The 12,862-nt window shown below is 56.1% G+C and overlaps 1 protein-coding gene across 14 annotated transcripts in view; it reads left to right on the top strand.

Moving 5' to 3' along the window:
- The first annotated feature begins 4,633 nt into the window (after nt 1-4,633).
- Nucleotides 4,634-12,862, top strand: part of CELF6 (CUGBP Elav-like family member 6) — a 31,516-nt gene continuing 23,287 nt past the window's right edge. For 5 of the 14 annotated variants that reach the window (XR_011381110.1, XR_011381111.1, XR_011381112.1 and 2 more), the window contains exons 1-2: nt 4,634-4,943; nt 7,222-7,304. Coding sequence is in view for 8 of the 14 variants with exons in the window: in XM_051821787.2 (XP_051677747.1) it covers nt 4,688-4,943; nt 7,222-7,304 (339 nt within the window). In the remaining 6 variants the exon portion in view is untranslated. The remainder of the gene's footprint in view (nt 4,944-7,221; nt 7,305-12,862) is intronic. The other 9 variants (XM_051821789.2, XM_051821791.2, XM_051821792.2 and 6 more) reach the window with 5 other exon arrangements.

Genomic DNA, 12,862 nt, shown 5'->3' on the forward strand with positions numbered 1-12,862 from the left:
TGTTGGAATTATCCAGGCTTTTAAGGTAGCCATCAGAAAATATACCAGTGAGAAAAAAATAAACTCAGCAAAGAAATAGCACCAGTAAAAGCCAAATCGAAATTTTAGAACTGAGACACATAACAGCCAAAATGGAAAACTCAGTAGACAGGCTGAGCATTAGAATGGAGATGGTAGAGGAAGCAATCGGTGAACCTGAAGATGGAACAATAAGACTTACCTAACCTGAGCACGAACACCTTAAAAAAATGAACAGAGTGTGGGGTTGGACACTGAACAGCGTGGCATGCATTTAACCTAGCAATTAAGATGCATGCAGGTGTTGCAGGTTAAACTGCTGCCTGTAGGGCCAGCACTCCATATGAGCACCGGTTCAAGTCCCAGCTGCTCCACTTGTGATCCAGCTCCCTGCTAGTGTGCCTGGGGAAGCAGCAGAGAATGGCACAAGTCCTTGGGCCCCTGCACCCACGTGGGCGACCTGGAAGAAGCTCCTGGCTCCTGGCTTCGGCCTGGCCCAGTCCCAGTCATTGCCACCATTTGGGGAGTGAGGCAGCAGATGAAAGACCTCTTTCTCTGCCCCTCAACCCAGAGCCCTGCCTTTCAAATAAATCTTAGGGAAAAAATGCTTCCTTCTGCTATTGGAGTACCTGGGTTTGGTACTTCTCTGCAGCTTCTGACTCAGTGTCTCGCTAACACAGACCCTGAGAAGCGTGGTCATGACTCAGATAATTGTATTCTTTACCGCTCACATGGGAGTCCTGGATCGAGTCTCTGGCTCCCAAGTTTGGCCAAGTCCCAGCTATTGCAGGCATTTGGGGAGTGAACCAGCAAATAGGTGTGCATTCTCCTCCCCACTCCCTGCCCCTGTAAATTAAAAAAGCAAGCAGAGACTCAGGGGCCTGAGTATTATAACTAAAGACCTAACATTTCTGTCATCCTATGCCGGAGAAGCAGAAGAAAGAGGATGAGGCTGTAAAAGTATCTGAAGAAAAACAGCTGAAAATTATCCAATTTTAGCAAAAAAAAAAAAAAAAAAAAAAAAACCAAAAACAAACAACAAACAAACACAGATTAAAGAAGCAGTTAGCCACAAACAGGATAAGGACAAAGAGACCCACATCTGGACCCCTAATAATCAAGCTTCTGAAAAACAACTAAAAAGACTCAAGAAAGAAACAGCATCTTAATTGCACATCTAAGGGGGAAAAAACAATTCAACAGCAGCAGATTTCTCATCAGAGACTATGGAGTCCAGAAAGAGGTGGTAAATTTTTCAGGTGCAAAAAGGAAATAATTATCAAACTAAAACTCAGTAACCAACAAAAGAATCATTCGAGAATAAAGGAAAAAAATCAAGATATTTTCTGGTGAAGAAAAACTTAAACCTGTCAAGAATAGAACGATTCTAGAATAAATGACCAAAGGAATTTCTTCAAATGAAAAGGAAATGACAAAATGTATCCTAAACTATCAGGAAGGAGGAAAGAACAATAGAAAGGAGAAATGTATAGGTAAATACAATAGATTTACCTGCTCTTCTGGAGTTTTCTAGTGGTGTTTGCATAACATTGTCTGATGAGTTTTCAAAGCGTGCAGAGTGATATTTAATACGATTATATTCTAAAATGGGGCAGACCAAAGGAACTTAGAGGTAGCTAAGCTTTCCACACTTCAATCTAACTGATAAGATGTTGATACCAGTAGACTGTGAAATGTATGTAAAATATACCTAGAAAAAGGAGCAAGTTATACATAGGAAGGCAGGAAAAAGAAAATAGAACTGAACAGAAAACAACAATAAAATTTAACTGGTCAACATATCAGTAATACACTAAATGTAAATGGTCTAAATGCACCAACTAAGACAAAGATTGGTAGGGTCAATTTTTCTAATGGCCCAGCTGTAAACTGTCTACAAGAAAGGCACTTTAAATATAACTTGGCAGGTTGAAAGAAAAAGAATAGAAAAAGATATACTCTGCATCATCAGTGAAAGGAAAGTACACGTGGCTGTGTGGCTCTCAGGTAAAGTATTGCAAGAAGTTAGAGGAACTGCGTAATTAAAAGGACCACAGCACCCAGTTTTAAGAGTACTCATCCCAACAGCAGAGCTGCAGAAACTGCGGGGCTGAGAAGAGAAACAGACAGATTTACAGCAATACTTGAGACTTCAACACTTCTGTCTTAGCAGGTGACAAAACAATTAGAAATAAAATCAGCAGATCTACAGGAGAACCCAACATCACCATCAACCAACAGGATGCAAGAGATGCTTACGGAACAGAATTCAGGTGCTACCTAGACCAGAATGAAGCGCTTCCCACGTGGGCATTGTGGCAGTCTCTCTCTCTCTCTCTCTCTCTCTCTCTCTCTCTTTTTTTTTTTTCTTTTGAAGATTTATTTATTTATTTTAAAGTCACAGTTACACAGAAAGAGAAGGAGAGGCAGAGAGAGGTCTTCCTTCCACTGGTTCACTCCCTAGTTGGCGGCAACGGCCGGAGCTGTGCCGATCCGAAGCCAGGAACCAGGAGCTTCTTCCGGGTCTCCCACACAGGTGAGACTTGGGCCGTCTTCTACTTTCCCGGCCATAGCAGAGAGCTGGATAGGAAGTGGAGCAGCTGGGACTTGAACCGGTGCCCATATGGGATGCCGGCACTGCAGAGACGGCTTTACCCGCTACGCCACAGCGCCGGCCCCATGACAGTCTTAACCTGCCACTTGGGATTCCCCATCCCACATCAGAGTGCTGGTTACAGTTCCAGCAACTCTAGCTTCCTGCTACTGTGACCTGGAGGCAAGCTCAATCTTGGATCCCTGTCACCCACCTGGGAGACTCAGATGGACTTCCCAGCTCCCGGCTTCAGCCTGGCCCAGCCTTGGCTGTTGTGGGCATCTAGTGAGGGAGCCAGCAGAAGCTCTCTCTCCCTCCCTCCCCCTCACTGTCACTCAGCCTTTCAAATAAGTAAGTAAACAAATTTTAAAATAGCACAAAACATTGACTGAAATAGAGCACGCTGAGGGTGACAAAACATCACACAGTGTGTCCCGACTGCAGTGGACAGCAGACAACACGAAATCCCCAGAGGCTTGGAGCTAACAGACACACCTGTGAAATAATCTGTGGATCAAAGAGGGAGTCTCAGGAACGCACGGCGCTGAGTGACCGTGAATGTCTGGGGCCAGTGCTGTGGCACAGCAGGTAAAGCCACCGCCTGAGGCGCCGGCATCCCCTGTGGGCACCGGTTCGAATCCCAGCTGCTCCATTTCCGATCCAGCTCTCTGTTATGGCCTGGGGTAGCAGTAGAAGATGGCCCAAGTCCTTGGGCCCCTGCACCTGCGTGGGAGATCTGGAAGAAGCTCCTGGCTCCTGGCTTTGGATCAGCACAGCTCCAATCGGTGCAGCCAATTGGGGAGTGAACCAGCAGATGGAAGCCCTCCCCCCCCCACCTGTGTGTGTGTGTGTGTGTTTGTGTGTGTCTCCCTGTCTTCTCTCTGTGTAAGTCTTTCAAATAAATAAATCTTAAAAAAAAAAAAAAGTGCATGTCCTTGTAGGCCACTCGGTAATCAACCAATAACATGGAATAACTTCTCCCTGAGGGAGAGAACTTTTTTAAAAATCTCCGCGTTCCTGAACTTGCACATGGCTGCTCCCGAGCAGTTTCTTGGAACCGTCCAGGGACAAGAGTTTGTGTTTTTAGACAATAAAGCCACACTCCCTCACCTCCGCCCCTGCATTACAAGCAGTACAACAGCAACTTCTCTGAAAGCAGCCAGAGAAAACTTGACGGAATATATGATGTAAAAATCATCTTTACTGCCACTGTGTCCAGACGTCACTGGACCATCCCGAGAACGCGGAGACAGGCAGGTGCCAAGGGCCTGACCCCTGACAACTTCCGGGCATGTTGCAAGCACACCTTGGCGTGTGCTTTCCGCGCGGGCCGTTGCGAGCGTGCGTGGACGGGGCTCGAGGCGAACGCCCGTGTTGACGAAGTCCGGGGCCCCAGGCTCACCTCCCGCCGGCCCCGCATTCGCGCTCCGGGCAGCCCCCGCCGTCCGAGGAGGGGTCCATGCCCGGCGGGGACTGGCGGGGCGAAGGTGCGGGAGGCTCGGGGAGAGGAAGAGGCCGGAGGAGCCCCGGCGGGCGAGGTCCGCTCCCACTGGCCGGCGGACACGCCCCGCTGCCGGAACCCTGTGTGGCCGAACCCGCTCGGCCCCGCACACCCCGCCACGCCCCGCACGCGCCCCCAAACCCCGCACCCCGGGACTCGCGCGCCGCCCGGGACGCGGCCGCAGGTCGGTTGCCATGGCGACCGGGAGCGCGTGAGCCCCGCCGCTCCTCCCGCCGCGGCCGAGCCCCCTCTGATTGGCCGCTGCTCCTTCATTATGCAAATCGCTTGCGTAGACTGGCGGTCGGCTGCCTGACGTCAGTGAGCGCGGGGCTGGGGGCTGAGGTCGGGGGGCTCGGCCCGGGGACAAGCTCGGGCGGGGGTCCAGCGAGCACCGCGCGCGCGCCGCAACCCCGGCCAGGGGCCCCGGCGTCCCGGCCGCCGCCCCGCCCGGCCCCGCCCCTCCGCGCCGCGGCCCCGCCCCTGCAGCCCGGCCGCGCCGCGGCCCCGCCCCCTGCCCGGCCTCGCGCGCGGGTCCAGGGCGGGGCGCGGGCGCGGGCGGCGGGCGGGACGGGGACATGGCCGCGGCGCCAGGGGGCTCTGCGCCGCCCGCCGGCCCCGGCCCGCGCCTGGGCTTCAGCACCGCGGACAGCGGCGCGGGCGCGCGGAGCCCGGCTCCCGCCGTGCCCATGAAGGACCACGACGCCATCAAGCTGTTCGTGGGGCAGATCCCCCGCGGCCTGGACGAGCAGGACCTGAAGCCGCTGTTCGAGGAGTTCGGCCGCATCTACGAGCTCACGGTGCTCAAGGACCGGCTCACCGGCCTCCACAAAGGTGCGCCCCGGGCCTCCCCGCCCCACGTGCCGGCCGACCCCCCCAAGTCCAGCGTGCCCCCAGGAGCCTCGGCCCCCGCGCTGCCACTCCGCTGCCCCCCGCCGGGCCGCGACCTCCGCCCTGTCGCCCGCTGGGTCCCTGCCCCGGGCCCCCCACCCCAGGTGGAGCCCATCTCCTCCCGCCTGACCCCTCCTCTTCCTCCTGTGCTCCTCCCCAGGGAGAGGAGCCCCCCCAGGGTGGGGCGGGCGCGGGCCACACCCCTTCCCTGCTGTGGACGCAGCAGGCAGGGGCAGGCGCTTGTTTACAGGAGCGCCGGGCTGGAGTAAGCCGGGGTCACGTGTGTTGTGTGGGCAGGGAAGGGAGAGGACCCAAGGGGAGACAACCTGATCTCGCCCCCTGCCGCGCTGTGGTTTGGGATTTTTGGTGGCCCATGCTCATGCCTCCTCCGTGATCTTCCCCAAAGGAGCCTGGCTAACTGGCCGCTGGGAGTTGGGGTGTCGACAGCCACAACTTGCCCCCCCCCCCCGCCCCAACTCCCGTTTGCAAGGGCTGGAACCCTCCGGGGTTGGGCTGTGTTAAAGGGGCTCGGAGAGACCACACCACCGACTCCTTCCAGCTGTCGACCTGTTAGCCAGCCCTTCCATCTGTAACTTTCTCACCGTGTGCACGCTCCGTTAGGATTAAGTGCACAGCTAGTCTCTGCTGGCAGCTGTGCAGTACAGAAGTGTGTCGGAAATCCTCCGTTCTCACGCCGCTCGCTCAGTCCCTGAGCCGGTCCCTCCGCCCTGTCTCCCTGCTCAGCTCCCATTCATCCTGTCCTCTTCCTGTGTTCCCACCCCCTATCCTGGGAGCTCCACGAAGGGCGCCTTCAGACAGGCCCCCGCCCAGCTCTGACGTCACACGAGATGACTTGGTAGCGAGGACGTAAGCAGTCAGGTGTTTGGTGGTTGATATCCCAGCCAGCCACTCTCCAAGGCCGTGTTCCCTTGCCGGACAGCCGTGGAGGGTCCCAGGCCGACATCCCCTCCCCAGCAGCCGTGACCTCTGAAAGCTGGCGTGATGTTACTTCCCTTGTGATGGCTGGGCATGGAGGGAGGCAGCCCTCTTGCTTTGAAAACAACCCGGCCTGGGGGTGAGGAATCCCCCTGCCCCGTCCCCGGCTCACTGTCCAGGGTCCGTTTCCATGTGGATGTGATGCGAATTTAGACCCCTTAACTCAGCAGAGGGCACACACACCCTCCTCAGAGGGCAGGAGCATAGAAGACACCAGAAAACCAGTCTGCCCGGGGGCTCAGCGAGGCTGCATTGAGCGCCCTGTGGGTTCCCACAACCGCGTTCCCCTCCCCAGGGCCCTTCCCTCCACCCCACACTCTGAGGCTGTTTGAAAACACAGCCGTCCTGCTCAAAACCCTCCAGTGGTTCTCCATGGCCCTTAGGAAAAGGTCCGAATCCAGCCAGGCCCACGTGGCCACTGAAGGCCCGATTCCCCGGGTCCGGCAGCCCCAGCTCATGGGAGTCCTGACCCAGGCTCTTCCCCTGCCCGACCTGGGCACCATCCTTCTTGTTACCCGGCTCTCGAGAGCTCAGCGGTCTCGTTCCAGAGGCCTCGATGTCTTCTTGGGCATTCGCCAGGCGAGAGCTGGGCCTGACTCTGGCTGAGCCCAGGCTCCCTCCCTGCCTCATTTTCTGCTGGGGCATGGTAGTCTTTTCAGAGGCTCTAGGTCGAAGCCCTGGGAGCGCTGTTAGGGTCAGGGGGCCCCTGAGCTCCTACCCACAGGAAGCCCTGAAACCAGTGTCCTCCCCCACGCCTGCCATCAGCCTACTCCCCAGATTCAGACACTGGGCAGGGAGATGGGAGGCGGGAGCTGTGGGGTCCCCGGCTTGGCCCTCAGCCCTTCTTTTCCATCTGAAACCGTTGGGAGAGGACCGGAGGCCGATCCTGGGAGACTGGGAAGGCAGCAGGGGAGGCTGTATTAACGAGAAGGCAAAGCCGCCCAGGGAGGTTTAACCCCAGCAGGACTGACGGCTGGCTGGGAGGGCATTGGCCTGGGCCTGGCCACGTGTGTCCCCTGGGCACCAGGCCAGGACCAGTGAGAGGCACCCTGGGTCAGGTCCCAAGGCACATGTAGAGCTTCCCACAGAGAATATGGGAGGCAGGGAAGTCTCCTTGGAGGCAGTGGACTGAGGTTTGTCCACTCAATGGCGTCTCCCCTAGAATAGTGTTTGGAGGTCTCTGGAACTGCCCCCGACCCCCCTGAGCCAGCCTCTTCCTCCTCAGGCTGTGCCTTCCTCACCTACTGCGCCCGGGACTCTGCTCTCAAGGCCCAGAGCGCGCTGCACGAGCAGAAGACCCTGCCAGGGGTAAGTGTACTGGGTTCAGGTTCGGAGGGGGGTCCCCTCAGGCTGGGACTCGGGCCCCTATGCATGCCACAGCAGTGAGGGGCTGGGTGGACCAAGAATGAGAAGCAGAGCCATCCCTCCAGGAGAGGGGCCTCCGATGCCCGGGACCACCTGGCTCAGGGAAATGGGCTCAAGACCCTTGGCTAGTTGTTCCGCCTCTCCTGGAGGAGAGATGCCAGTGCCGTGGGCTGAGCCTGATCGCTCTCCTTGGCTGAGGGCATGCCCTCTGGAGCTCTTGGTGGCTGGGGTGAGCGGGTGTCCAGTTACGTCCGGCAGAGGCCCTGTCGCATGTCTGACCCATCTTCCCCAGCCCTGGGGTCCTCGGTGACACTTCCCTCTGGCCCTCTTCCTGCAATGGTTCTCCCGGCGGTCCCTGACTCACGGGGCGCTCTGCCCTCCACCTCCACACACCCGGCTGAAGTTCAGGACACGTGATCCTGTGGGCTGCCCGAACCAGAGGCAGCAGTGGTGTGGGTGACCGCTGGACAGAGCGAAGTCTCCCGCCCAGGAGGTGGGCAGAGGTGGTTGCTAGGAGCCAGCATGGATTTGTCGAGAGCGAGTCATGCTTCAAAGCCTCCTTTTCTTGTCCAAGGAGGGATGTGTCTGGAACAAGGGTGCTGCTTGGATGGAGGGATGTGTCTGGAACAAGGGTGCTGCTTGGATGGAGGGATGTGTCTGGAACAAGGGAGCTGCTTGGATGGAGGGATGTGTCTGGAACAAGGGAGCTGCTTGGATGGATGTGCCGGCTGCGTCCGCTTGTGAGCCTGCAGGAAGGAGAGCAGGATGGATTGGTGACGCAGAGTTTGTCCTGGGGGTGGTTGAGGGGACTGGGAATATTTAGTGAGAATTCACAGGGAGGTGTCAGTGCGTAATAGTTTAAGGGTTCTGGTGCTGGACTATCAGACTTGGATTTTTAAAAATTATTTATTTATTTATTTAAAAGGCAGAGTTACAGAGAGGCAGAGAGAGAGAGAGAGAGAGAGAGAGAGATCTTCCATCCACTGGTTCACTCCCCATATGGCTGACGACGGCCAGGGCTGAGCCAGGCCAAAGCCAGGAACTTCTTCTGGGTCTTCCATGTGGGTGCAGGGGCCCAAGGACTTGGGCCATCTTCTACTGCTTTCCCAGGCTACAGCAGAGAGCTGGATCAGAAGTGGAGAAGCCAGGACTTGAACTGGCGCCCATATGGGATTCCGGTTCTGCAAGTGGCAGCTTTACCCACTCTGCCACAGAGCCGACCCCTAGACTGGCATTTGAACCCCAGACATATCATATCATTTGCAGCTCTGTGTCTGGACACAGTTTTTTTTTTTTTGTTTTTTTTTTTTTTTTTTTTTAGAAATCAGCCTTTGAGTGGTATTTCAAACATTTATAAACCTTTTGGATATTCTTTTTTTTTTTTTTTGACAGGCAGAGTGGACAGTGAGAGAGAGAGACAGAGAGAAAGGTCTTCCTTTGCCGTTGGTTCACCCTCCAATGGCCGCTGCGGCCAGCGCGCTGCGGCCGGCGCACCACACTGATCCAATGGCAGGAGCCAGGTGCTTCTCCTGGTCTCCCATGGGGTGCAGGGCCCAAGCACTTGGGCATCCTCCACTGCACTCCCTGGCCACAGCAGAGAGCTGGCCTGGAAAAGGGGCAACCGGGACAGAATCCAGCGCCCCGACTGGGACTAGAACCCGGTGTGATGGCGCCGCAAGGCGGAGGATTAGCCTAGTGAGCCGCGGTGCTGGCCCTTTTAGATATTCTTTCAAAGACACTGTTAACATCTCAACCACTTTTGATTAAAGTGTCACACAAAAAGAAACAATAGTTGGAAATCATAAATGCTAAAAGAAGAATTCCAATAACATTTAGTTATTTTACACATTTATTTAACACATACAAAACCAAATAGGAAACCACTTTCCTTAAAAAAAAAAAACAGTTTTCATTGGTTAAAACTTGAATTAAAACCATGTATGCATTTATGTATAAGGAGAACAAATCTAAATTACTTCCATTTTGACAAAAACAAAACCAGCTTATTCAATTCTATCCATTCAAGTCATAGGCCCTATTATTTTGATGAAATTCTACTATTTAGTCTACAACACAGTAGAAGAAACATGTTCTTAGAATAAAGAAGTCTGGACAATGCAAAAGGTACATAGTGTTTAACATAAGGCACATTTTTCCAAAACAAAAATACTACATAAGCTATAATAAAATTACATTTGTCTTGGAAAAAGTAACAAGGTTTACAGTGTAAGAACACTAAGTAGTTACAGGTAACCTCATATAAGTCTATCCTACTGCTATTAGTAACCTCCCCAAGAAGTCAGAGGAATTTGTACAACAGAACAGTTTTCTTCTTGGAAGTGACGCTAACAAGCAGCAGTGCAGGGAAAATCATTGGTTGCTTCAAGCTCTCAGAAAATGAATCGGTTATTGCACAGTACATACCTCACAGAGGCCAGTGTTCTAAGAAGCTAGTCTGAAGAAATATGTTATTTATAAGTGGATTAAGTCTGGAAGTATTCAAGTTTTATAATTAAGTCTACATAGGGAATCAATTGGAAAAATGTTAACATACAAATAAATATTAGGTTTCACAAACTGCTTTTGAAAGTTTAGAAAATAGTCAGCAAAGTGCCTAAGTTTCTATATATGTTTTAAAGAATATGCAGAGAGGATACGCATGGTGCACTGTCTACACTGGGGCTACTGTAGACCGTGGAGCCAGTTCCACCATCTGTGAGGAGCGGGTTAAACCAACACCCGGCTGCCTGAACAGGGGAGAATGAACTGGTGGGAGCCCAGCAGCGTCTGGTGCAGCGTAAGAGCTCAGTAGAGTTGCGGCTGGGTGGGCTGCTGGGCGTCCCCAGGAGGCAGGAGCAGGACCACGAGTACGAGGAGCGGACGCCCATTCCGGCTCGGAGCTGTCCAGCAGTGGGATGCTGGGAGCTGTCCAGCCTTAATGCAGTCAAAGAAACTGAACGGGGCGGGGCTCAGTGCCAGGCGCCACCAACTCATGGCCACTGTCGGACTCTGCGTGCAGGCCATGAGTCAGGCAATCCCGGGCGACCGTCCAGGCCCTGCCACTCGCTAGCTGTGTGGCCTGGGGTGGGTCTTTACCTCCAAGATCAGTCTGTGAAGCTGGACTCAGGTTGTTGGAAAGACTGAAGGAGCTCAGTCGTGTCAGGCGCACAGCACACGTTCCTGGCAGAGCACAGGCCCTCGGTGCAGGGTAGCCGGTGGTGGCGATGGCAGTGGCATCAGCGGTCGTGGGAACAGGGCGGTGGGAGAGGAGGGTCAGCATCCACCTAACCACGGGAGCCGAAACAGCGAGGCAGGCAGACAGCACCCAGACCACCGAGGCAGGCAGGCAGCACCCAGACCACCGAGGCAGGCAGACAGCACCCAGACCACCGAGACAGGCAGACAGCACCCAGAACAGCGAGGCAGGCAGACAGCACCCAGACCACCGAGGCAGGCAGACAGCACCCAGACCACCGAGGCAGGCAGACAGCGCCCAGAACAGCGAGGCAGGCAGACAGCACCCAGAACACCGAGGCAGGCAGACAGCACCCAGAACAGCGAGGCAGGCAGACAGCACCCAGAACAGTGAGACAGGCAGACAGCACCCAGAACAGCGAGGCAGGCAGGCAGCACCCAGAACACCGAGACAGGCAGACAGCACCCAGAACACCGAGGCAGGCAGACAGCACAGTGGAGGCACAGATGGGAAGGCCGGGGGCTCCGTGGGGAGAGCGTCTGTAGAGGGGGCTTTGAGCACAAGGCTGAGGGGCCCGCACTGTATCCTGGGGAGGCCCTGCACCAGCCAAGATGAACTCTGGGAGGAAGCCATCCTCCCTCCACAAGCCACAGGGCCACAGTGGATGAGGGGCCGGGGGGCCCCATGAAGTGAGGGCACCTGAGAGGAGGGTGGAGAAGCCCCCGAGCACTGGGAGAATGTCTGGGGGCGTGGGGGGAGCAAGGTGACACCTAGTACCAGTGCCTAATGCCGATCAAATCCTCTGTTGCTGGCACTGCGTACGCTCCAAACCATCCCAGTCTGGGGAGCAGAGGTCACCCCGGCACCCCCACTTCACAGAAGGGGAGGCGGCGTCGCGCAGCTTTGGGCCCTGTTAGCCAGCCCCAGGGCCCTTCACGAGAACACTGCACAGTGGCCTGAGCCAGCCTGGAGTCAGCGGAGGTCTTCAGGTCCAGGGCACCTGGAGGGCACCACCGGGGCCCTCGCCCCTCCTTGCCTTCCCCCGCAGGCCCCAGCGACGCCCGGCTTCCTTGGTGTGACCAGGACCGGCTTTGTCCACCCTCCAACTTAACAAAGTGAAAGATTAATATTTAATTAGTCTCCTAAATGAAAATGGATGGCCGCGTCGGCCAGCCCCAGTGATGTCTGTGCCGTCGGTCTTTGCTCCTGCCGGGGCACCCAGCCTGCAGCCCCCCAGCGCTAAGCCAGGGTGATGCCCACCTCTGCAGGCCCTGGGCACAGCTGCCCCCTGCTGGAGAAGCAGAGACAAGACTTCACCGGGACTCGGTGGAATCAGCAAGGTTGTCCCCTCAGGACCAGGAAAGCCTGGCTCAGCCTGGAAGGGCACAGCCAGGACCCCAGGGGACATCTCCTGGGGTCTGCTGGGACTGTGACCTCCTCCCCACCCCCTCTGTCACCTGTCAACGTTCGGCTCCCTACAGGACTTCCTCTGAGCCTCAGCCTTTGTGCCCCCACCCCCCGGACCTCTTCTCCTGCTCTTTTTACCCACCCCTCCTGCCCCGGTCTCTGCCCCGTGAGGCCGCAGCTCCTTCCAGCCTCACTGCAGGTTCCAGAACCCCCCTGGAGGTGAGGCTGCCCTCTGCCTGTCTCCCTGCTCCCTGCCTCCCTTCCGCAGGAAGCCTGCCCCGTCGCAGTCGGGGGAGACGGGCTGCATTGGCTTTGCAGGTGGTGCACGCACACAGCGGCTCCCAGGCGGAGGGCAAGTGGCGGCTGAAGGGCAACTGCTCGCTGGACCAAGCCGAGGACGCTATGGCGGGCCTGTGGCAGCCCAGGGGAAGGGCGAGCTCTGTGCGATTCACCCCCAGGTCAGGGGGGCGCCCTTCTGTGGTTCACACAAAGGCACCGGGTGTTCTGCTCAGCGCTCAGCGCGAGTCAGCACCGAAGCACCCTCTGTACCTCCCTGGGGTTTGTGTGTGGGACTTGGAACAGCATGAGGAGCAGGAGGGAGAGGACGGAGTGAGGTCACGGTCATGTTTCCTCGTATCTGAGGGTCTAGAAGTCCAGGCCACAGCCAGGAGCCAGGAGCTTCATCTGAGTCTCCCACGTGGGTGCAGGGGCCCAAGCACTTGGACCGTGCTCCGCTGCTTTCCAGGCGCGTTAGCAGGGAGCTGGATTGCAAGTGGAGTAGCCAGGACTTGAACCAGTGCTCATACGGGAGGCTGGCGCTGCAGGTGGTGGCTTTACCCGCTGCACCACAGCGCCAGCCCCTGAAGTCCACTTCTGAAGCTCTGGAGTGGGAGAGCTG

Source organism: Oryctolagus cuniculus, chromosome 12, assembly GCF_964237555.1.
Source record: "Oryctolagus cuniculus chromosome 12, mOryCun1.1, whole genome shotgun sequence".
NCBI lineage: Eukaryota > Metazoa > Chordata > Mammalia > Lagomorpha > Leporidae > Oryctolagus > Oryctolagus cuniculus.